General features: G+C 38.8%; 1 protein-coding gene and 1 long non-coding RNA gene across 5 annotated transcripts in view; one reads left to right on the top strand and one right to left on the bottom strand.

Moving 5' to 3' along the window:
* Positions 1-20,885, bottom strand: part of SSX2IP (SSX family member 2 interacting protein) — a 43,479-nt gene extending 22,594 nt beyond the window's left edge. For 2 of the 4 annotated variants that reach the window (XM_075999690.1, XM_012747574.3), the window contains exons 1-3: positions 20,728-20,885; positions 1,830-1,961; positions 1,073-1,242 (exon numbers count right to left, since the gene is read on the bottom strand). In XM_075999690.1, coding sequence (XP_075855805.1) covers positions 1,073-1,242; positions 1,830-1,872 — 213 coding nt within the window. In that variant the 5' untranslated portion in view covers positions 1,873-1,961; positions 20,728-20,885. Of the gene's footprint in view, positions 1-1,072; positions 1,243-1,829; positions 1,962-20,494; positions 20,653-20,727 lie in introns of those variants that run through there. The other 2 variants (XM_075999693.1, XM_012747573.3) reach the window with 2 other exon arrangements.
* A 101-nt stretch (positions 20,886-20,986) lies between these two features.
* On the top strand, positions 20,987-22,498 carry LOC105861791 (uncharacterized). The gene is made up of 2 exons (XR_001149720.2): positions 20,987-21,367; positions 21,884-22,498. It is a non-coding gene; the product is annotated as an uncharacterized LOC105861791 (long non-coding RNA).
* Positions 22,499-25,500: the final 3,002 nt, after the last annotated feature.

A 25,500-nucleotide genomic window follows, 5' to 3' on the forward strand; every position in this document is an offset into this window, starting at 1 on the left:
TTTAGGATAGGAGGAACACGTTCAATAGCTCTATTGTACAACACGGTGACTACAGCTAATAACAATGTATTGTGTTCTTAAAATTGATAAGAGTAGACTTTGTGTTCTTCCCATCAAAAATAAGTATGTGAGGAGCCGTGTTTCCCCAAAAATAAGACAGAGTCTTATATTTATTTTTCCTAAAGAAGACATCCTAGGGCTTATTTTCAAGGGATGTGTTATTTTCCCCTCAAAGCCTTAGCTTACAGCATGCACAGGATGGCCGGGACCTGACATGGGGAGCCAAACTTGTTGGTGGGGCTGCCCACACCTTTCCAGTCACCTCTGGCATAGTAGCTGTCATGCTGGGGCAGATGAAAAGGGCTGCTCCTCTTCTTTACTGCTCCGTTACGACGAAATGCATGGGTTGTGCTGATATGCTGCGTAGCCACGCCCATCACTAGGTCTTATTTTCGGGGTAGGGCTTATATTGTGCAAATGCTTAGAAATCCTGCTAGGGCTTATTTTATGGGTAGGTCTTATTTTTGGGGAAACATGGTAATACAATGTATACATATGTCAAAAACATCACATACATGATAAATTATATAACTTATTTATCAATTAAAAATTAAATATAAAATAAATAAGTTAATTTTTTTTTAAAAGTTGGTTACTGGACAACTTAATAGAGAAACACAAGATAGAGACCTTTGATGAGAAAAAGAGAAAACTATCCTGAGATAGTTAATAGTAAATATCCCAAAGGACAAAGAATTAAAAGAAGTGGGTTCTTTTAGTCTCGGCTCTGCCATCTCCTGTGACCTGGAGCAAGGCACTTGAGTTTCTGTCAATAAAATGAGGGTTGGACTACTGGTGAAGGAGCCCCTGGGACAATGGGGAGGCCAAGCTTCTCCAAACAAGAAAGGTAACCTGGTATCTACACCAGATGATCAGCAAGGTTCCCTGCAAATCCAATATAAATCTCAGGACAATACATAACAAAACACTTGTATTTGACAAATGTTTTTCTTGTAACTTTGACACATTCTACTCTATAACATGATTCATGATATTGCTTTTCACACATTACCTGATCAAGATATGAAATACTTTGTTCAATATTCTCTTCTGTGCAGAAGGCACTGAAAAAACTGTGCACGTTTTTTGATAAAGGTATTGAAGAACATAGCACTTGCTGTGAGTATAAACTTGATGGAGACATCTTTGTTTCTGAGGTATATTGAGAAAGAGTTTTGCTTTCTGAAACAATCAATAAAAGGCATTTATATAATTTATAAAAATGTATGTAAAATAACCTCCATTACCAAAGATTTTGAATTATATATATTTTTAAATATTTTCAAATTAGGACAAAGACATTTTTATATGAAAACTATATATTTTTTTTGCCAAAAAGATACAGCTAAAGTGTTTTCAGCAGGCATAAGTGACAATATACTACCTTAACTTACAGTACTTAATTTTTATTAAAAAATAACAGACAAAATCCACTTGTCAGTGCCACTCAAAATTGATACAATAAAGGCATAAATTAGAGAAACATACTGAAGTAGTAACTCAATATATTTCAAATGCATAAAAATTTTCCTCAAAAAAAAAAAAATCAATCAAGTAACCTACTATCCATCCAAAGCATATAACCTCACTAATTATGGTACATTCTCAACTATCCCTGAAAATTTTACTAAGGATGAAAATTAGGTATTTAATAACCATTTATGTCTCTAGTCACATCTTCAATATTTGCAGTAATTATTTTATATTTCCTTTGAAAAGTTCACCTTTATAATTACTGCTTTAGTCTACAATTATTTAGACTTAGTTACCTGAAGACAGACCTGGATCTGTAACAGTCATCCAATCTCCCATAGCAATCTCTGGAGCCCGGATACCTGAGGAACCAGTTCAGCAGTGAAACATTCAGTCCAGCTGCTGTTACTCTTCTATGTAGGCATCTCCTTAAAAAACAAATTATAGAATAAAAGCATCTAATTTAACATATGAAAGCCAATATAAAATCAATGTGTAAGAATCAGTTGCTGTGCTTTAAAACAGAATGATTTGCAATATGTATTCTCATGCACAGATACAGGACATGGCAGAGTTTAATAATTACATATAAAATAAAATATGTAAGGATCAAGGTTTAAGGCTTCCCAAGTTCTACTGAGGCATTTTGCATTACTTCATTACTAGATGCACGATATAAAGCATAGCACTGTACTAAGTAATATTTCTATATTATACCTTTAAAATAAAGTACAATTTTTATTTACATAGATGAGAACATGCAAACTTATTCTTGGCCAGCATATCCATTTTTTTTGTTAGTTTTTATCAACTATATTAGCAAATGTTTTCTTTTAAATTATAATTCCCAGTGTTGGCACAGATGTAGGGAAATGAATGCTCCAGAGTACACACTGATCTCCAGATTATATCAATTTATACTACAACCAGGCAATTTGGCAATATGCATCAAAAATCTTAAAAATAAAAATGTGTTTTGATCCAGAAATTCCACTTCTAAAGTTATCCTAAGAAAATCATGATGTATATAAAGATTAATCTATAAATTATTCTTTATAATATCAAAAAAACCAGAAATAACTTACATGTTCTACAGAAGACTGGGTAAATAAATGATACACACAACAGAACACTGTGCATACTTTAAACACAACTGTGTAGAATCAGAGTACCTAACACTCACCTAAAAGGCCCAAAATACAAATGAATGAAGTGGACTATGTATGAGACACCTTTTCTGTCTAGCATTCATGTTTTTACTTTTTTATAGAGATAACGGAAGAGAAATATTTCTCCATCATAAGAAAAACAATTCAGATGAAATCATGACAACTGGCAATTAATTTCAAGGTCAGGGACAGAAGGAGGAGAGGTAAAAACTGCAGGCAAACTGGGGAACACATGCCAACTGTTTGGACAGCTACCACAAACTGTGGCCAAAGAGAAAGCAGGTCCTGTGTTGACAGATCCCTGAAATTTTCAACATAAGAGATGTTGGAATTCTGGATTTTATGTGAACTCTCCCAAGTTTTAAATGCTAGAAGCTAATTTTAAAAAATTAACTCTAAGCAAGTTATCCTGTGGGAGGGAGAATGGCTGAAGAGAGAGAGATGAGAGCACCTTTCTGGGTACCAGAAATGTCCTACATGGTGATCTGGGAGATGGTTACCCTGATAGTCACATTAGTTCCATTCAAGTTGTATGCTTAAGATATGTGCCCTTGACTGTAAATTATATTTCAGACAACATTATGTAATAAGCCAAATAAAATGTATCTTTAGGCCAGATCTGGACTGTGAATCAAGAGTTCACACCCCTTGTTCTGAATATTTAAGATTGTGGGAAAATATTCACAATATAATGTTAAAGTTAGATGAAAAATTTCATTTATTCATTCATTTCAAAAATATTAATTGAGCTCCCATTAAGAATGAGGCACATTCTTCCAGGCACAGGGGAGGCCTTATTCTTAAGAAATTCACATTCTAATGGGGGGGTAGAAATAGATACCAAAGCAGCAAGCAAGCAATTAAATAAAAATACCACTCAAGAGCAAAAAGAGCTGTAAAGAAAATAACAATATGAGAAAGTCTTATGGTTGTGGATATCTTGATTAGTTAGGGAAGGCTACACTGAGATGGCGAGATTTGAACTGAGACCTAAATGATACAGAGTCAGACACAAGATAATCAATGACCGGAGCCCCTAAGGTAGACGACACAGCAGGTACAAAGACCTAAGATGGACACAAATTTGTTAAGTATAAAAAATATAAAGGCAGCCAGTGTGTCTGAAGCACAGTAAGCAAGGCTAGAGGGTAAGAACGTGGATATCCTCTGCAATGAAAAGCTATTGAAAGGTTTTAGGCAGGAAAGTAAGATGATTTCCTTCACGCTTTGAGAAAGCTTTGGCTACTTTGTGAGTAGACTGCAGGTGGACAATAGTAAAGGCTGGAAGAAATCAGGAGGCCACTGCAATGGTCCAGGCAAGACAATCAGTGTTACACCACAGTTCTAACAGGGGAAGCAGAAACAGGTGGGTGAATTAGGGATGTGTTCTGGATACAGAACCTTTGGGACTCCAAGATGGATTGAAATGTGGGCAAAAGAGAAATCAAGGATGATTCCTATGTCATAGAGTGGCATATAATATATGCTAATATAGATGATACGTGTTATGTGCGCTCGCTCGCTCTCTCTCTCTCTCGCTCTCTCTCTCTCTCTCTCTCTCTCTCTCTCTCTCTCACACACAGACACACACACACACACACACACACACACACACACACACACACACACACACACACGGTTATCCAGTCTGGCACTCATCTTTGGCCATTTTTCTACTCATGTGTTTTGGTAAGGAAGGGCATCCTAAGTATTCTGCGCTTCCCATTGTCCTTAAATGGGTGACTTCAGCAATAGGACAAGCAGGATAAAGGTTGAGTCTGCACAAGTAAGAAACTGACTTTCCTTTTGGCTTTCAGAGATAGTTGGTATTAGTAAAACAGGATGCAAGGACAATAAACCCACCTAAAGCAGCTCTGCTTTGGGTAAATTCCTTAACCTCTCTGAGCACTAGTTGCCTCGCTAATACATTACCATAATAACAATACTTCTATGTTTCCCCTGAGCATTAAGATAATGCATAAAGTACTTAGCACACTGCTTGGCATGGAGGACACACATAATTAATGTTAGCAGTCATCATCAGCATCTAGACACAGAGCTGTCTGGTATAAATGACAGGATTCTAAAATCTGTAACAAAATGCACCATTGCTCTTAAAATTTGAACACAGAACCTTAGAGGATCTAGAGACAGAACCTTATAAAAACACATTAGGCAGTAGGCCAATGTTTTGTAATCAATAGATTGTGGGGAGGAACAAGATCAGAAGAAAACAGTAATAAACATTATTCCAAGTTCTTTTAGTTCTTTTGTTAAAATATTTGTAAATAAGACACAATAGTGTACTAAGCTGTCTTTTCTCCTCATACATGGAAAGATCAAACACCAAAATATGTCCATTACATACCCATTCTTTAAAATTGTAATTTAAGTCAGTTATTCTTTCTCTGTGAATTTAGGACTTCAGTGTCTACTGGCTTAGACAGTGACTAGTTTCCTGTCCTAGTAATAAAAAAACAAACAAAACCTGTAAAATATTAAGGTCTAGCTGAATGTTCATAATGAAAACCAAAACTCCATTGTGAAGTGCTATGAAACAAACAACTTACCAACAGTATATGATTTCACACAATCTAAAAGTTTCCATGAATCCTCTCCTGTTCAATGATGCACCAAATTATACACTATGAGATATGTGATAAGAGTTACCCAACCAGTTTTTCCAAGAGAGGAGATTTAAGACTCACTATCAATACATTTCCTAAAACCAAGAGGCTAATTTAAGCAGAGTATTACATTCTAGCCGAATCACAGCTAGAATTCCGTTGTGGAAGGCTGCAAAGTATTTTTTTACGAAGATGTTAATAAATCAATGTTAATTTGAAAAGCAGAAGAAAAACATAACAGAAGCATCTCTGCTTTGCATATATCTATTAAAATCCTATCACAAGCTCATTTCAACTTGAAAGCTTCAAATGCAGCCAAGAAGGACTCTATTACAAACCTGGTTCTGGAGCATAGGTTCATATTAATCAAGGCATAGCACAGCATTATATAGCAGACATGATTATCCATGATAAATCATATAAGAACAAACTTAGTTATACTCACATTGTTCCTATAGTTTTATTAGGAGGAAAAAAGTTAACAGTGAATCACTCTTTGGTTCAAGTAATCTGTAACCTAAAATTTTCTATATATACCATTGGTTAGGGTAGCTGCCATATTCCAAGATAGATCAAATTTCCAAGTGAATTTTATGAGCAAAACTTGAAGATTAAAGAATTTAAATATTTTGTAAAAGCCATTTCGTTCATCTAGGATTGTTGGAAAACAGACTTGAAATACTTCAAAACAGGAAAAAAAAATCTATAAAGTAATTCACAAATAAGAATTCTTTCTTCCATTCTCAACAACACAGATAGTTTTGTTCACTGCAAGTAAACATGTATATACAGTCATCTGATAAACTTCCTTGCTCAAAGTATTTCTCAATACACATTCCAGTCAAAAAGTCTTCATGTTGTAATAGAAAATTTAATTGCACTAAAATTACAATAATTTCAGTAAAAATGTTATCTTACCACTTTTGAAGTAGTAAGTACTTTTGAACTGCTTTGTCTGCCCTGTATGTCACTATGGCTTCCAAAAGTACCAATGCCAATAAAGCAAGGGTACTCTGGTCTTTTCTAGGTAAAATGCTAATACAAAGCTCAAGAATTATCTAGTAGCATTTTCAAGGTTAGAATCCAGACAGAAAACTGGTAAGTAGTGAGACATTTGAACTTAATACAATTATATCTTTTCTGAAAGAAAATAAAGATATTACATTTCATAAATTTATCATTTTTCAAGTCAAGGTTTTTCTGTATTACAGACAGGAAACTAGGGCTCAGAGAGATCAACAGGATTACCCAAGGTCACATTTCTAATTGGCTGTGAAGCCAGAATACAAATCTCAGTTTTCAAAACTCTGTGTTCTTTTCATTCTATCACCAATCTTTCAACACTGTACATGTAAATCGATCAATCTCTCCATATATCTATCTATACATATATAGACAGAGATTGTAATTGAAAGTAGAATATAAGCAAAAAGATTTATATCAAGTTTCTTTAAAAGACTGAGTTCCTATAATTCATTTTAAATGATTCAATTCACAGCATATAATTCTTACTGGAACTTACCTACTACTTACATTGAAGCAAAACTATAAAATTTATCTCTGCTTGGCCACAAACAATACATTTGTTCTCATTTATAAATCATTTTCTATCATAGAGTAAATATTAATTCAATATTGAAACTAAGTGTAAGACCTTTACCAAAAATATTTTTGGTTCTGGTTAATTACACCTGTTTTTTCCCATCAGAAAAGTTCCTTGGCTTCTATCCCAAAGACTCAAGTACTCAGCGCACACCGGTAACTTGCAGAGCCCTGGCTCAGGCAACCTCTAAAATGGCTTCTAGCTATTCCTGCCTCCTGGTATACACACCCTTGGGTTATTCTGTTCCTTGAGCATGGGTTAGGTTTAGTGGCTAGCTTCTAACAGCCTGAGTAATGAGATTACATTTCCAAAGAGGTTATAAAAAGGCTGTGGCTTCCATTTAGGGTCATTTTTCACTTGCTCTTTCTCAGATCTCTCTTCTTGGAGGAAGGCAAACTATCATGCGGTAAGTAGTCCCAAGAGACGCCAATGTGGCAAGGATGTCTGTCTGTGACCAACAGGACCTGAGGCCTGCCAAGAGCAACTTAAGTGAGTTTGGAGGTAGATCTTATCTTAGTCAAACATTGAATCACTGCAGCCCTGGCCCATACCCTGATGGCAGCCTAATGACAGACCCTGAGCCAGAGGTACCCAGATAAGCTGTGCCCAGATTCCTGACTCACAGATAGTATAAGATAGTAAATGCTAGTTGTTTTAAGTTGCTAGATTTTGGAGTAATTTGTGTTTTGTTTTTTTTGAAACAGAGTCTCACTTTGTTGCCCAGGTTAGAGTGAGTGCCATGGCGTTAGCCTAGCTCACAGCAACCTCAAACTCCTGGGCTCAAGCAATCCTACTGCCTCAGCCTCCCAAGTAGCTGGGACTACAGGCATGCGCCACCATGCCCGGCTCATTTTTTCTATATATATATTAGTTGGCCAATTAATTTCTTTCTATTTTTAGTAGAGACAGGGTCTTGTTCTTGCTCAGGCTGGTTTCGAACTCCTGACCTTGAGCAATCCGCCTGCCTTGGCTTCCCAGAGTACTAGGATTAAAGGTGTGAGCCACCGTGCCCGGCCAGAGTAATTTGTTAAGCAGCAATAGATAATACAAGTTTAAAAATTATTACACATATATAAAAACTTGAGTCCTTTCTAAAACTTATTGACTTCATAATTTACTGAAACATAACTAAAAATGATACCATATATTAGAAATGCAATTGATCAGGTTTATGACAATGATATCCAGTATTACAATCATTCCATATTATTATGGTTAGATGCCTCCTCCAGTAGTTTATGCATTTCTAGAGGGGCAGGGAATGTATTCATCGCTATAGCCAACAATTCCTGAAATATAGCAGGTGCTCAGTAAATGTTTATAAAATGAACTGAGTCCCACATATGGCACACTCACTTCAGCCTCTGTGCCTCCACCTGTGCTTTCTTCCTGCCTATCCCACTAGCAGAGCTCAATCACCACCATCCTCTCCACGGAGCCTTCTCCAACTACTCCAATCCACGAAAACTCTATTCTCTAAGCCTTCCATACACTTAACTCGTCTGTTTCATCTGCCCCAGCTATACTCTTTAAGTACTGCACATTTTACATTTCTGTATTCCCTCCCACTAATCTTAACAGATGGAATAATCAATGAATATTCAAGTAAATAACTGATAACAAATTAGCATGTTCATTCTAGCAGGCAAAAGTGGATAAAGGAAAACAGTAATGGAAAAAAGGTGTAAAAGATGAGTCAATACTTCAGAGAAAAGTATTAATCTTGATTCCCATTTCTCTTGCCCTCCTCACCCTCAAATCTCTGATACATCCACAGACTGAAAGAGTGCTCAGCAGAAGCACAGTATTTTGTTTACAAGATTTCCTTCACGCAGTACATTATTTTAGTTGTTCTTTTCAAGTCCACTTGAAATCCCAACTTGAAAAGGTGCAACTGTCTACTAATCAGAATTCCAAAACAAATTTCAGTCAAGTGTTAGAAAATAATAACTTTCCATTATACAGGAACATAGTAACTTTATGCCATCTGGGCTTCTAAATGTGGCACAGAATTTTTCACAAATAGCTAACTAAATTCTCTGCTAAAATCTCACAAAGTTAGAGTTACCAAATTGTTGGGTTGAGAAAATTGTTATTAAATAAAAGTCTTTAAACAGTCTTATTTTACAAATTCAGTCATAAAAACCAGTCTACTTTAAACAGATGTTATAATCTTACTCTCAAAAACTAAATATATTATGACTTATTAAAACAGTAATATCACCTTCTACTATAATTTTGTTCCAAGGGAAACTACAGCTTTTAATTCCATTACAAACATCTCTGCTACCTTAAACAAAACCATTCAGATGTGCATATCAGCACAGAAATACACTAAATTCAACCTTTTAGAAGATCTACTTTTCACAAATTTAAAATCTAAATCATTTCATCTGAGTGGTGTAATTTAATAATATAGATATTTTCCACAGAAATAAACTCTTCCTCATAAATTAAATTTTAATATATATATGAATGGCTGAAACTCAAAGCTTGGTAGTAATAATGTGCCTTCTTGTGGAGTCTGTAGCCAGTAGAAGGATTTATAGCTGGGAAGCGGTACAAATAACACAGAGGCCTGGATCCACGGATGGGGGTCACAGCCTAAGTCACTTATTGCAAGACCATCTCTTACAGTTGGTTTCCTCACCTGTAAAATGGGATCTACTTCTTGAGGTTGTTGTGGGTATTTAAGGAGATATGAGAGGTGAAAGACTAAACACAGTAAAACTAGGACACAGGGAATCAATTTAATAAACACATGTGGTAGGCAATGTTCTAAATGCTTTACATATATTACAAAGTCAATCCTTATGACAACCCTGTGTGTTATCACATTTTTTTTTCTTTTACAGATACGGAAATTGAGGTAGAGAAGATAGGTAATTTGCCCAAGGTCAGAGAGCTAGCAAGTGGCAGAACCATGATTCCAATGCCCCACCACCACCCTGACCCAGATAGGACTAATGAACCATCATATACTGCTGCTTCAGTGGGGGAGGGGCTCAGGAAGCTGCACCTCCTCTTAATCTTCCTTTAAAGACAGGAAAAGCTGGGACTCTAAATCATGTCTCCCAATTGGGCAAAGATTGCATAAAATAGTGTGAACACACAAATTATGGTAAAATATTTCATATGTATCCCTTTGCTTTGAGGGATATAATCTCAGTGAAGCTCTTAGCCAAAACTTGCCATTAGAAAGCTACCTTCTTAGCTTAGGGAGCTATATGCTGTACTTTAAATTCGTTATATACCCTTGAACTTAGTATTGCTGCAGTATGAGAAACAGTACGGTATAATGGGTAAAAGCACAGGATCCAAAGTCAGACCATCTGGTTTCAAACCCTGGCTCCCCCATGTAAACAATAAGTGATCTGGAACATACAGCTTCTTTAGGCCTAGTTTTCCTCATCTCTAAAAGCAGAGTAAAAAGTCTTTACCTCAAAAAACTATTATGTAGTTAAATAGTAAACTTAGTTATTACATTTATTTAATAATTTTATTACATGAGCTTATGCATGTAAAGGGCTTAAAACAAGGTCTTGGGCACACAGTAAGTGCCTGATAAATGGTAGCTATTGTTAACCATTTTACTCTTAAAAAGGTTTCCATGATATTTTGCTAAATAAAAAAAGTTGCAAAACAATATCTAACATGGTCTTATTTGGTCTTTTTAAAAAACTAAAACTATATGTGAGGATATATGTACAGGTATAAATTCTGCTCTATAAAGATAAGTTTGTGTAAGAATAGAAAAAACTGGAAGGAAAGACCAACCTAGAAGTAGAAAGGGTTTGAAAAGCAAGGGCAGGACTTCCCTTCCCTTCTTTATGCACTTTCACACACAAAAAAGGTATTATGAGTAATTTTTACTTTTTTGTGTCTCCCAAATTTTCTATAAGTGAATGTGTTTTCATATACAGGGAAGAAATTCATGTTTTAAAAAGCAATCACAGTGGTAACAGGCAGAGACCAGGGAGAACAGTGCCCTCTTTTTTTCCACCAAAAACTAATGATAGAATGGCTAATGATAGAAAACTAATGATAAAAAATATTTAAACATTTATTTCTAGATTAATCAATTAATCTACAGCAAGGGTCCTCAAACTTTTTAAACAAGGAGCGTTGGAGGGCCTTTGGTGAGTGAGGCGCACATTCCACACATGTGCACTGTGGGCCCGGGATGAGTCAGCTGCTAAGCAGAACAGGCAGCGGTGGCAAAAACACCCAGAGGGCCAGATAAATGTGCTAGGTGGCCCGCATGTGGCTCGCAGGCCTAATTGGAGGACACCTGATCTACATTATCTTAACACAAAAGGCAAGCAGCCCTGTTAGGCAAAACCTGGTTAGAAAATTATACAAATGTCCTAGAGATACTGAGATAATCAATTATGTAAGGGGAACAAGAACTCTACCAGAGGATCAGTAGTCTGTAGTTCTAGAGGGCAATTCAAGCAGTCTACAAAACTTTGAAACGTGTAAATCTTTCCACTAATCAATTATACTTCCAGGCATACAAGAAAGCAAGCATAACATATAACATTGTTGACTGTAGCCATTATTTGTAAAGGCAAGAAATGAGAGACAATCTTAATATCCATCACAAACAGTTAAAAATCAATACATATGGTACTGCCAAAAGGGCTTTTCTGAGACTATTAAAGATTTCATGCACGTATAGCACGAAAAAAGAAGTTACAGGTTAATGAGAATAGTATGATCACCATTTTCTGTTAAATCAAATTATCTCTATACATTTAGGAGAAAGGTCTAGAAAAGCTATATGTTGTTACGAGTGACATTCCTGGGGATAGGATGACTGGGTGTAGGGAGGGGTGGAAGGCCAAGACCTTTACTACTTCCATAGCACACCTTTATATAACTTGAATGTTTTAGGAGCATGTGTTAATCTGCAAAAATTTTAGAGGCAAGGCATTTAAGCAGAGTTAAATGAGTTAATTTAATCCTAGAGAATAGCACCCCTGCCCTTGAGGAGAAATCGCAACTGTGACAAACGGCAAACTCCACACTTCACTCCACGTATGCATGCATACTTGCAAAAGAGGGAACGCCATCTTCACAGTGATGCCCTGCTACATCAGCGAATGCGTACGGGGACATGTGGGAGTCTGGCCCATCAGGGAGACAGGGAACAGAAACACAGAAGCCAGACTTTCCCCCAACTGTTGTGAACTGTGTTATTTCCAGTGCCTTCAATAAATATTATTACCACTTCATTATTTGAGGAGCCAAGCCGGTACTCCATGATTTCCAGTGCATGCGTAGGAATAGCAGCAATCATATTCTTAAAAAGAGTTATTAAATTAAAAAAAGAAAAAAAGAAGCACTATTTAAAAGTCTATCTTGCCTTTTAAGGTTAAAAGTCAGCTAAGAAGGCCAAATCAATTAAAAATTCCTATTTATTGATATTTCATTCCTCAAATAATAAAGTGGTAACAATATTTACTGAAGACACTGGAAATAACAAATCCAACATAATTCATGAATCTGCTGATAGTTTTTTCAATGATTTAGCCGAAATTCAATCATTGGGTATAGTTCTCAACATGTGGTCCCTGGATTGGCAGCATCAACATCACCTGGGAACTTGTTAAAAATGCAAATTCTTAAATTCTACTCTGGACCTACAGATTCAGAAACTCTGAGGATGGAAACGTCAGTGTTTTAACACAATCTCCATGTGATTCTGACACAAAGTTTGAGAATTACTACCGTATTCTATAGAATGTGGTTCAGTATAAATTAGTATTCTATTTATGCAGTTTAGATTACGAATATCAAAAAAGAATTCTTACCTAAGGGTTCCTACAAAATGAATTCCAAGGATAATGTAAAAGTGTTTAAAGTACTAAATGAAGGTTGAAAACATTATGCCTGGCTAAGCAAGCTTATTAAACCTTGGAGGGCTGGGGGAACCTTTGAAAAACAGTGTATCAGTTGAACATTCAAATACCCTGTTCATTTCCTGTACAACCCAGCAAGTCTACTCCTAGGTAAAACCCAAGAGAAATTCTTGCATATGTTATGTCAGGAGGAGTGTATATAAACTGCAGCATTCTTCACACTAGCAGAGTAGCACCACAGAGCACAACCCTGGAAACAACTCAAATGCTCACCAACAGGAAGAATGGATAAATTGTGGCATATTCATGAAATGAAATATTATGCAACAATCAGAAAACTTCAGTGACACGATATAGATGAATTTCAGTATTATAAAGAGAAAAAAGTTTCAGAAGATAGGGCACGTAACACAAATAGTTTTAAATTGTGCATGTCGAAACTTATAAATGCAATAAAGCCATAGTTCATTTATTTTTTTTCCTTTTTTAACTTCAGCATATTATAGGGGCACAAATGTTAAGGTTACGTATATTGTCCATACCCCCCTCCTTGAGTCAGAGCCTCAAGCTCAACCATCCCCCAAACGTTGCACATCTCACTGTTTGTATATTCCCATCCCCTCTTCCCACCTGCCCGACACCCGATAAATGTTATTCCTGTATGTCCACTTAGGTGTTGATCCGTTAATACCACTTTGCTGGTGAGTACATGTGGTGCTTGTTTTTCCATTCTTGAGATACTTCACTTAGTAGAATGGGTTCCAGCCTATCCAGGAATATACAAGAGGTGCTATATCACCATTGTTTCTTAAAGCTGAGTAGTACTCCATAGTATACATATACCACATTTTATTAATCCACTCATGTATTGATGGGCACTTGGGTTTCTCTCCACAACTTTGCAATTGTGAATTGTGCTGCTATAAACATTCGAGTGCAGGTGTCTTTTTTGTAGAATGTCATTTGATCTTTTGGGTAGGTGCCCCGTAGTGGAATTGCTTGGATCAAATGGTAGATCTACTTGTATTGCTTTAAGGTATCTCCATATTGCTTTCCACAGAGGTTGAACTAGTTTGCAGTCCCACCACCAGTATAGGAGTGTTCCCGTCTCTCCGTATCCATGCCAACATTTATTGTTTGGGGACTTTTTGATAAAAGCCATTCTTACTGGAGATAAGTGATATCTCATTGCAGTTTTGATTTGCATTTCTCTGATTAGAGAGATGTTGAGCATTTTTTTTCTTGATTTTCCTGAGTTCTGAATAGATTCTAGTTATCAGCCCTTTATTGGATGTGTAGCTTGCAGAAATTTTCTCCCATTCTGTGGGCTGTCTGTTTGCTCTCTTGACAGTTTCTTTGGCTGTGCAGAAGCTTTTTAATTTGATCAGGTCTCATTTATTTATTTTTGTTGCTGCTGTGATTGTCTTTGGGGTCTTCTTCATAAATTCTTTGCCTAGGCCAATGTCTAGAAGAGTATTTCCAATGTTTTCCTCTAGGATTCTAATAGTTTCACACCTAAGGGTCAAGTCTGTTACCCAGCATGAGTTGATTTTTGTGAGAGGTGAAAGGTGTGGGTCCTGTTTCAGTCTTCTACAAGTGGCTATCCAGTTTTCCCAGCACCATTTATTGAATAAGGATTCTTTTCCCCAGTGTATGTTTTTGTGTGCTTTGTCGAAGATTAGATGGCTATATGAGGATTGTTTTATATCTAGATTCTCTGCTCTGTTCCACTGGTCAGTGTCCCTGTTCTTGTGCCAATCACAAGCTGTTTTAATTACTATAGCATTGTAGTATAGTTTGAAGTCTGGTAAATTGATACCTCCTATTTTGTTTTTATTGCCTAGGATTGATTTTGCTATACGGGGTCTTCTCTGGTTCCATACAAAGCATAAAATTATTTTTTCTATATCTGTGAAAAATGATGATGGTATTTTAATAGGAATTGCATTGACTCTGTAGGTCACTTTGGGTAGCATAGACATTTTAACAATGTTGATTCTGCTGACCCATGAGCATGGCATTCTTCCACCTGTTTATATCCTCTGCTATTTTCTTCTTCAGTGTTTCATGGTTCTCCCTGTAGAGGTCTTTTACCTCCTTAAATATACTCCTAGGTACTTTATTTTCTTTGTTGCTATTTTGAAGGGAATTGTGTCTTTGATTTGGTCCTCACTTTAAAACCATAGTTTAAAATACACCAAGGGAATGATGAATGTAGGATTCAGCAAATAGTTGCCTCAGGGATGAAAGTAGGAAAAGGGGATGGAGGAGCCCATATGGTTCCACAGAGGTTGACAAGGTCCTAGCTTTATATTAGATGGTACATATTATATTATTAAAACTAAATAAATAAAAGGACCAATTAAAAGTGTTATGAGTCAAGAAATATAAATTAATTTAATTCTTTGCACTTTAAGTCCTTTAGAAAAAATTTTAAAAATATATACTCTTCTCCAAATATTTTGAACAAGTCTAAATTCTACCTGGTTTGGCTGTTGAGGCACCAGGAGCCCTGAGCCCTCCTCAGCCTTACTATCATCTCAGGGGTTAAAATGTTTTGGGTCACAAAACCAAAGCCAATTACCCTCTCCCCTTAGAAGTACAAAAACAGGCAGTTTGGGCTATAGTTTCAGAGGATCTATGAAGCCATCCATTTGCAAAGGATTCATGGACCCGGAGTTAAGAATTCCTACACTAGCTAATTATGTGAAACTGTAGGAGAGAAGATAATGAACTCTGAGCACCTGCTGCATGCCACATGTGGCTCATCAGCTATGTCATTTAATCCTTACACTGGGCCTAGGAAGGAGCAGATACAACACTATTTCACTGATGGAAGAAACTCAAGGTGAGAGATTAGGTAACTTACCCACAGTTACAAACCTGGAAGATAGGAATAAAAACGCAGCTATTTAACTTGGAAGGCAAGACTAAAAACTAGCTATTTATGATTCCAACACCTCACAGACCCCGGCTTCCTCCTAAAGAAATATCATGAACAAATGATATAAATTCTCCAAGCTTGTCTCATTATAAAATAGCATGGCTGATGATGGGCTGTAGTTACAGATGATTTCTAAGATACTGCCTTGCTTTTATACTTCAGATCATATGTAGAGAGAGGGATATAGAAAGAATATTGAAAGTGCCATCTTTTAGACAGGAAAGCATAACCAGATTACAATTAACTGGCAAAAGACAAACTCAAGACAGATAAAAAGTATATGCAATGGCTGGTATCTATCCTGAATTATAAGTATCTACTGGTCATTCATTAGACTCTCTATATGATTTTAAAATCATATTTAGTTCTACAATTCTTTTAGAATAATTTAGAACAATCTTTTAGAACAAGTTCTACAATTCTTTTTTTTACCAAACTCCTTCAAACTTGATGTTTCTAAAATAAGTTCCATTTGCAGCACCCTGGAACAAAAATATTTTTTCAGTGCTCACTGTATGCTAGGAACTATACGATAAGTAATTTTTAAAAATACCTTTTTGCTTTTCATCCCTAATTTTTTTTACTAAAAGCATTCATTACTTTTATAACACAAAAAAATATTTAAAGAGGTATTACTGCAAACTGGGCAATTACTGGTCAGGGGTTGGCTGGCTGACTCAGCATGACAAGGAGGATGGTGAAGAAGAGATATATAATTCAGAAGCTGGACTCACAGAACAGGGTGACAAGTATACAAAAGGGGCATTTATTCTCTCATGTAAAAACCTGGCTTTGGTACTAGACAGGTAAGTGCCATTTAGACAAACAGAACAGAGGAGTAAGGTTAACAAAACTGGGTTTAAGTAAACGTGTGGAGGTGATGAGTTCGGTGTAAAACTTACTGGGTTTAGAGGCGCCTTCATGAGACACTCAAACCTGGTGTGGAGATGAAAAGGCACCAGAGCAGATTTAGGAGTCATCAGCATCTATGTGGTAGTTGAATCCATAAAGAAAAAAAGGGCAGCAGAAAGAACCCCGAAGATCAATGTCAGTGAGTAGAAGAGACTGAGAGAGAGGGGATAAAAACAGAAGTGGGGAATGGGGTTCAGGAAAGCCAAAGGAAAAGAGAGTTTTAAATAAGAGAGGGTGACAAACAGCAGCAAATGCCATAGGATGGACAGGTTTTGAAGGCAAAAATGTATTGAAATGTGACTTTAGGACAAAGCTGAGGGGTAAAAATGGAAATCAGATTTCAGAAAGGTGATCAGCAAATAAGAAAAGGAAATAAAGATTATTTGTTCAAGAAGCTTTGTTTAACAGAATGTGTTCGCTTCTCTGAATATAGAAGCTTTATTAGATGCTCAGGGATAGATCCACCACCGACTCAAAAAAAAATTCCTGTCTTTAAGTCTGTTTGTACTCAATTATAGCATTTTTATATCAAATAGAAATATTAAGTGCTCAGTAAGTACAAGCTATTTGTCCAGCATTGTCCTCGATGCTAAAATATTAATATTTATCTAATCATCACACTGCTGTGAAGTAGGTGTTATTACCATCCCTCACAAATGAGACAACTAAGGTACAAGTTCACATAATTAGTAGTGTGGTAGGTCAAAGTGAAAACTGGACTCAAGAAAATATGAGGGGTATATACAAACACAATGAATGAGATGTGCAACGTCTGGGGGATGGTCACGCTTGAGGCTCTAACTGGGGGAGGGGGCAATGGCAATATACATAACCCTAACATTTATACCCCCATAATATGCTAAAAGAAAAAAAAAGAGAAAAATCTAAAAAAAAAAAAAAACAAAAAGGGAAATATGAGGGAAGGAAGGAAATGTGACAAAGGTTAAAGATGAGAACTGTGGACAGTTAAGATTGTTCTGACTGATTGTTTAACCGGTTGCAGTTTAATTTTTATCTAAGAACTTATTTTTGTTCATTTGAAAGACAATTTGTCCTCTCTCATCTCAGAATCCTACACTGCTAGAGCCTGACATTTTTATATCTATTATGACACTCAGATTCTACACTGCATTATAATTGTGTCATTTCTCCTACTGAATTGCAGGTTGCTTGAAAATGGGGCTGTATCTTATTTATCTTTGTATCTCTAATACTCTAGTCTTTAAAGTCGAAGATATTCAACAAGGGTTTGTTGTATGAATAATTATTTTGGCTTTTCTAAAGTTTCTGGGGCTTCAGTCAAATATTTTTCAAGTCTAACTGCTGTATAGGACTACTATGTTTCAAATGTTTATTTTCAGGACACTTTTGAATCAAATTACTGATTTTGGTGAATATCCTTCTAAAGTAAAAGTTAAATATAATTCTCCTAAATAAAACCTTTTAAAAGTTCCTATCATCCGCTGGTCATTTTCCATAGCACAGTTCTCCACTCTTATCATTAACGTAACCCACCCAGGTCCAACTCTACCAAACCACCTGTAATTCCTAATTCTTCTCAACTGTATGTTCTGCAGAATGCACCAGCTGCCTGGTGAACTGCTCCTCTGTCAAGACACAGCTGAAATCCTCTTTTCTAAAGCCTTCCTTTATTTGCCTTTTTTTTTTTCTGGCTCTCTCCCTTACTACACTGTAAATTTCCTAAATACAAATTTCTCAAGGCAATACTCATCTTTTATCCTCAGGACTGGCAAGTGCAGCTTACTAAGTGTTTAATAAATGTTTATTAGAAGAATAAATTATTAAAGTATAATTCAGTAAATCTGTTGGTACTATATAAAATAATATTGGCCCACCATCAAAAGCACAATTCTAGGTTGTTTCCCATTACCAATAATGAATGGTGCACTTCTCTAGCTCATCCCATGAACTCAGGAATTCAAGATAACTTGTACCTTCATTACCAGCTAATCATATCATTACCAAAGACATAAAACAAACCCACATAGTATCAAAACCTCTTTGTCAAGAGCAAATCATCAAATCAATCAGGCATGCTCACAGTTACTGTGAAAGACATGAAAAAACTTCAAAAGCTTTGAAATTGTTCCAATTTAAACATGTGAAATGAATTAAAAACACAATTCTGGGGCAGTGTCTTTTCATCTTCTTATTATCTCTAGGTGCATACTACATGCAAGGCACTCAAATGTCTACTTTTATAAAACATGTGCCATCGCCAGCTTTGGCAAAAGAACAAACTATGTCAGGTTTTAGGAGATAGATCCCAAGTATAGAACTTGATGTTGTGATGTACTTAAAGCCTCTGGCAAACAATGTGAAATAGCAACATTTCAGTTGTCTCATATATTTGCCTCAGCATGCTTAGAACATAATGTGCTTTAACAAGTCTTGTCACAAGGCACAACGTGTTATGAGGAGATCTTCACATTTCATCCTAGAATAACTAAGTCTTTGCAGTTATCTTCAAGCTACTTCACCCATGTTACTTAATCTAAGGGCTTTATTATCTTCACTGTACAGATGGGGAAAGAGAAGGAAAGAAAGGGCATAAAATGACTTGGCTGAAAAGGCCCTGCCAGGCACTAAAAGAGCCTTCATTTTAACTATCAGTTCCTAATCCTCTTCTCAAGGAACCATTTTATTTGAGAAACTTTCATTGACAGCAGGCAGAACAGAATGTCAAATTAGCTATTAGCTTTTCTTTCTTGTTTACTTTGCATGAATAGCCTAAATTTCCTACACTTACAGGATGATAGCGCTAAGATAAAAGATTTACTAGAGTAAGTTGTGCCCACTGGATCCAAGTTCATAACTCTGCCTCTAACTTCTAAATTTCAAGATAGCTTGAGCTAAACTTTAAAGGTATTTCTTTTCTTTCCAGATCTCTAATTCTCTGCAGGTTTTATTCAGTCTCCTAAATCTGTCAGGTCATACAGACTTTTCCAGTTCCTGATCAAATTATAAGGCTGCCAGAATTTTCTTCTACCCCACAGTAAGCCAATCCCTCCTGAGCCATCAAGGGGTCCAGGGCATCCATCATTCACAGCCAACTCTAGACCTAGGCTCTACTTTGAATCGCTAGGTGAGTCCAGCAATTTCAAAGTTCAAGAAGTCCCCACCCTTACACTCTGAACCATGCTCTCAGGAGTGCCTCTTCTTAATCCTTAACTTATTACAGGGTCCAGATAAGGGAAATCTCAATTCTCTCAGATTCAACAAGAACTTTATCAGCGTTACTGGTGATGACGGTTTGGCATTTGCAACTATGGACCTGAAATGGCCCGTAACCTAAAGATCCCCGTATTGTACGTGCCAAAAGCAAATTATTTAGCAGATTTCTTTAGGCCCAAGTGATTTGCCTCATTGGTCGAGTAGCACAGGCTCAAGAGGGGTGCAGGGAGCTCACAATCTGGTTTACTGTAGTTGACTACACAATTCCAATCCAAAGTATTTTCACACATGCCTGCTTCTTGGATGATGTAAATTCTTCCCCTAGACTTTTAATGAGACCACTATCGGGGTTCTCTTCCCCTGCAGCGGTCACGGGCCACCCAATAACTCATTTTAACGACTGCCTCTCGCCACTGGCACTAACAAATCGCCCAACACCGCACGCCCCAACAGCCTCTGCTAAAGAGACACTGCAGACCCACGCTGGCCATGCCCGCCGCCCCCGCGTCTCCGCGTCGCTCGTCATCCCACGCCAGGCGCCTCCCTCGCTGCAGCCCGGAGAGGGTTTGGGGCTCCCTGGGCCGGAGCCCTCCCGTGGGCGCCGCGCCGCGAACACCGGCGGGAGCCCTCCACGAGCTGGCACCTACCTCCCACCTCCTCCTGCAGGCGCCGCCCGGGTCAACGCACGCCCGCAGCGCCAACGGCCCCAACGGCGTGCGGAGCCTCCCGCCGAGCAGCGGGGCGCCGAGCCAGGTGCCGGCGCTCACCTCCGCGCCCGCCCCCGCCCCCCGCCCGCCGGCCCTGCTCGCCCTCCTCGCCCCTGCTCTCCCCCTCCCGGCCGGGCGCGTCACAATCCCCGTCGCGGGGCGAAGCTGCTCACCGTCACGGCCCCCGGGAGCGGCGGGGAGTCACCGCTCGGCGTCCTAGCCCGGCTCCCGCAGCCCCGAGGGCCCGCACAGGCGCGGCGGGACGCAGCGCCTCGCGCCGGCGGCCCCTCCTCCGCCGCGGGCTCCCGCCTTCCCCGCCCCCGGCCGGGCTCCGCCCCGCCCCTCGCGGCCGCCTCCCGGCCTCGCAGGTTCCCACCCCGCCCCCGCGCGCCGGCGCCGCGGGCCCGGCCGCCTCCCATTGGCTCCGCCAGTTGCTAGGCGATGAACAACCGCGGCCTGCATTGGTCGGGTGGGGGCCTGCGGAGTCTCCTCCTCACCTCCAAAAACACCCGGAGAAAAGGAAAAGCTTATCCCCGGAGTCCGAGTGCGCTGCGGGCGCAGCTGCGGCTGCGGCACCTGTTACGCCCTGTGATTCACCCGGCCGGGCCTGCTCCCCGCCCCCTCCTGACGCCTGCAGCGTTCGGGGCCCAGGGCTCTGCGGGGGCGGGGTGGGTTGGCGCTGCTTTACAGTACGTGCGCTGAGCCCCACTGAACCCCAACACCCGTCCTGGGAGCAAAGCTGAAGCTCCCGGAGGAGCCACGTGCGTTTGCCAAAGTGGAGAACTAAACCAAACAGCAAGCACCCAGAATTAGGTCAGGCCCAACGGAAGGGAGGTTCTAGCGTCGGGAATCGGGGATGCAGAGGACCCACGCGGGAGAAAGTTACATGTAGAATTAGGGCAAAGAAATGGACTTGGCAGACGACAGCAGGCAAAGGAAAAACGGTTAGAAATGGCACTCGTGAACTAGAAGTTTATGCAAAAATGTCCCACACCCACTCAGCAAAATATGTGCAAAGAAAATGTATGCCTGCTGCACCGTGGCCAGGGTCAGGCCGGCTCCTCCCCCGTTCTCTGTCAGCCTAAAATTCTCCAGGGAAGGAAAGAGGCCAGAGAAAGGAAAGAGATCAGATGGAGAAATCACAGGCATATGAGTTGGGTTATAAACACAAAGGTGTACTTTGAAGCTTCCTCCCCAAGGGATTTTCTAAAGGAGAAAAACAGATCTGGCATTTTTAGGAGGTTCCTGGGAGCACTTTGAAACTAAAACTGTGTGGGAGGAGAACGAGAAAAGAGAGGGAGGAATGCACTTCTCTTGATTTACATGCAGGTATCTCCAATCCTGGAAAATGGGCACGCCATGGTGACAACTTCCGGGACCAAGGAAATCTTCTTCTTTGGCCTGAGTGATCAGAAGGCCCCACTGGCTGCTGCTGACCATGGGTGACTGACAGCCAAACAACCCAGTTAGGGCCCCACATTGTAAGGACACTTTTAGCTTTCAGCGCTGGGCCGGTGGCTAGGGAGAAAACGTTACTGCCAATGCTTACCTTGCTCCCTAACTCAGACTACTGTTGGAGAATCAGGGATTATCCCTGCTCCCAAGAGGAGTTTTGAAATTTCAATTGTCCACCCGCCAAAATACCACACCTCTTCCTGTCTCTAAAACAAACAATATGACAGTTTTTCTTTGAAATACCACTTAAGGCTTCATTTTGACCATTTCACCTCCAAGAGTCAAAAAGGGAGAGCTCATTCTTTGGTTAGCTAGAAGAGTTAAGATCAATCAATTCAATAGCAACATCTGGCCCACCCTGTTGCGATCTTACCACTATCATATTTTTAAAAGGTTTGGGTCAAGCTGAGGAGAGCTCTGGAAAGTTTAATCCCATCCCCAGCAGCCTTAGGGATGAATCAGATCTGTCTGAATAAACCAGTGGTTCTCAATCTTTTGGTCTCAGGATCCTTTTCTGCTCATAAAATTATTGAGGGCCCTAAAGAGCTTTTGTTTATATGGGTTATATCTGTTGATATTTATTAGACTAGAAATTAATACTGAGAAATTTAAAAATATTATTTAAAAAACATAATCATAAATAACAAAAATGACTTATCACAAATGGCACATTTTTATATTTCCAATAAAGTAGAAAGAATGGTATTACTTTAAAATTTTGTACATATCTTTAATGCTCAGCTTCATAGAAGGAATTCAGACTTTCATATCTGCTTCTACATTCACACTGTTGCACTATTTCAGTAGCCTCTGGAAAACTCCACTATACACTCATGAGAGACAGAGTGAAAAAGGCAAGTGACATCCTGGTAGTATAATAAAAAATAGTTTTGACCTTGCAGAGTCCCTGAAAGGGTCTTGGGGACACCACCCCCCAGCCCCTGAGTTTTGCAGATTATATTTTGAGAACCACTGGTCTAAATCTGTCTTGGTATTCTGTCCCTCTTTGTCAGTGACTGGCCTGAGAGGCTGAGCATGTGACCTAATTCTGGTCAGTACATGATGTGAAGTGGGGAGTGGGGAGCTTGAGAGAAAGGGTTTTATCCTGACAGTCCATAGGGAGAAGTCTTTTCCTGCTTGCCTTGGCCATCTTCCATATGTTTGGAGCTACAGTGGCATATCCTAAAACCATGAGAGAAAAGCAAGAAAAATACAGGCATACCCATTTTATTATAGTTTGCTTTATTGCACTTCACTGATACTGGATTTTTTTACAAATTGAAGGTTTGTGGCAACCTTAGATCAAGTAAGACTGTCCAAACCATTTTTCCAACAGCATGTGCTCACTTTTTGTCTCTGTGTGACATTTTGGTAATTCTTGCAATATTTTTAAAACATTTTTCATTTTTATTATATATGTTATAGTGTTCTGTGATCAGTGATCTTTGATATTCCTATTGTAATTGTTTGGGGATGCCACAAACCATACCCTGATAAGACAGAGAACTGTTGTGTGTGTCCTGACCGCTCCACTGACTGACCAGTCCTCCGTCTCTCTCTTCTCAGGCCTCCCTATTCTCTGAGACAATGATATTGAAATCAGGTCAATCAATAACTCTACAGTGGCCATTAATAGTTTAAGGGAAGGAAAGAGTCACATGTCTCTCACTCTAAATCAAAAGCTATAAATGGTGAAGCTTAGTGAGGAAGGCACGTCCAAAGTCAAGACAGGTCAAAAGGTAGGCTTCGAGGGGAGAGGGAGGCAAGGGCAATATACGTAACCTAAACATTTGTACCCCCATAATATGCTGAAATAAAAAAAGATAGGCTTCTCATGCCAAATAGCCAAGTTGTGAATGCAAAGGAAAAGTTCCTGAAGAAAATTAAAAGTGATACCCCCTTGAACAGATGCATGACAAAAAAGCAGAACAATCTTATTGCTCATATGGAGAAAGTTTCAGTGGTCTGGATAGATGATCAAACAAGCCAAAACATTCCCTTAAGCCAAAGCCTACCCAGAGCAAGGCCCTAACTATGCAATTCTGTGAAGGCTAAGAGAGGTGAGAAAGCTGCAGAAGAAAAGCTTCAAGCTGGCGGAGTTTGGTTCAAGAGGTTTGAGGAGAGAAGTCATCTGCATAACATAAAAGTGTAAGGTGAAGCCCCAAGTGCCAATGTAGAAGCTGCAGCAAGTTATCCAGAAGATCTAGCTAAGATAATTAATGAAGCTGGCTACACAAAACAACAGATTCAACGTAGACAAAACAGCTTTCTACTGGAAGAAGATGCCATCTAGGACTTTCGTAGCTAGAGAGAAGTCAATGCCTGGCTTCAAAGCTTCAAAGGACAGGCTGACTCTCTTGTTAGGGGATAATGATGCTGGTGACTTTAAGTTAGAGACAATGCTCATTTACCATTCAAAAAAAACTAGGGCTCCTAAAAATTATGCCAAATTGACTCTGCCTTTGCTCTGTAAATGGAAAAACAAAGCCTAGATGACAGCATATCTGTTTTCATCATGGTTTACTGAATATTTTAAGCCTACTGTTGAGACCTGCTGCTCAGTAAAAGAGATTCCTTTAAAAATATTACTGCCCATTGACAATGTACCTGGTCACCCAAGAGTTCTTACTGATGGAGATGTGCAAGGAGATTAATGTTGTTTCCATCACTGCTACCACAACATCCTTTCTGCAGCCAATGGATCAAGGAGTAATTTTGAGTTTCAAGCCTTAATATTTGAAAAATATTTTCTTTTTTTGAAACAGGTTCAGAAGGTAGAGAAATGCATTTCATAAGGCTGTATCTTCCATAGATAGTGATTCCTCTGATGGATCTGAGCAAAGTAAATTGAAAACCTTCTGGAAATAATTCACTATTCTAAATGCCATTAAGAACATTCATGATTTGGGGGAGGAGGTTAAAATACCAACATTAACAGGAGTTTAGAAGAGATTGATTCCATACCTCATGGATGACTTTGAGGAGTTCAAGACTTCTATGGAGGAATTCACTGCAGAGGTGGTGAAAATAGCAAGAGAACTAGAATTAGAGGTAAAGTCTGAAGCTGTGAGTGACTTACAGTGATCTCATGATAAACCTTGAACAGATGAGGAGTTGATTCTTATGGATGAGCAAAGAAAGTGGTGTGTTAAGATGGAATCTACTCCTGGTGAAGATGCTGCAAACATCGTTCAAATGACAACAAAGGATTTAGGACATTCCATAAACTTAGTTGATAAAGCAGTGGCAGGTGTTTGAGAGGATTGCTTCCAATTTTGAAAAAAGTTCTGTGGATAAAAGGCTATCAAACTATCACATACAGCAGAGATATCTTTTGTGAAAGGAAGAGTCAGTTGATGTGGCAAACTTTATTGTTTTAAGAAATTGCCACAGTCACCCCAACTTTCAGCAGCTACCACCCTGATCAGTCAGCAGCCATCAACATCAGGACAAGACTCTCTACCAGGAGAGAGTCCAATGATCATTAGCAT

The sequence above is a fragment of the Microcebus murinus genome, chromosome 2 (genome assembly GCF_040939455.1).
Source record: "Microcebus murinus isolate Inina chromosome 2, M.murinus_Inina_mat1.0, whole genome shotgun sequence".
Taxonomy (NCBI): Eukaryota; Metazoa; Chordata; class Mammalia; order Primates; family Cheirogaleidae; genus Microcebus; species Microcebus murinus.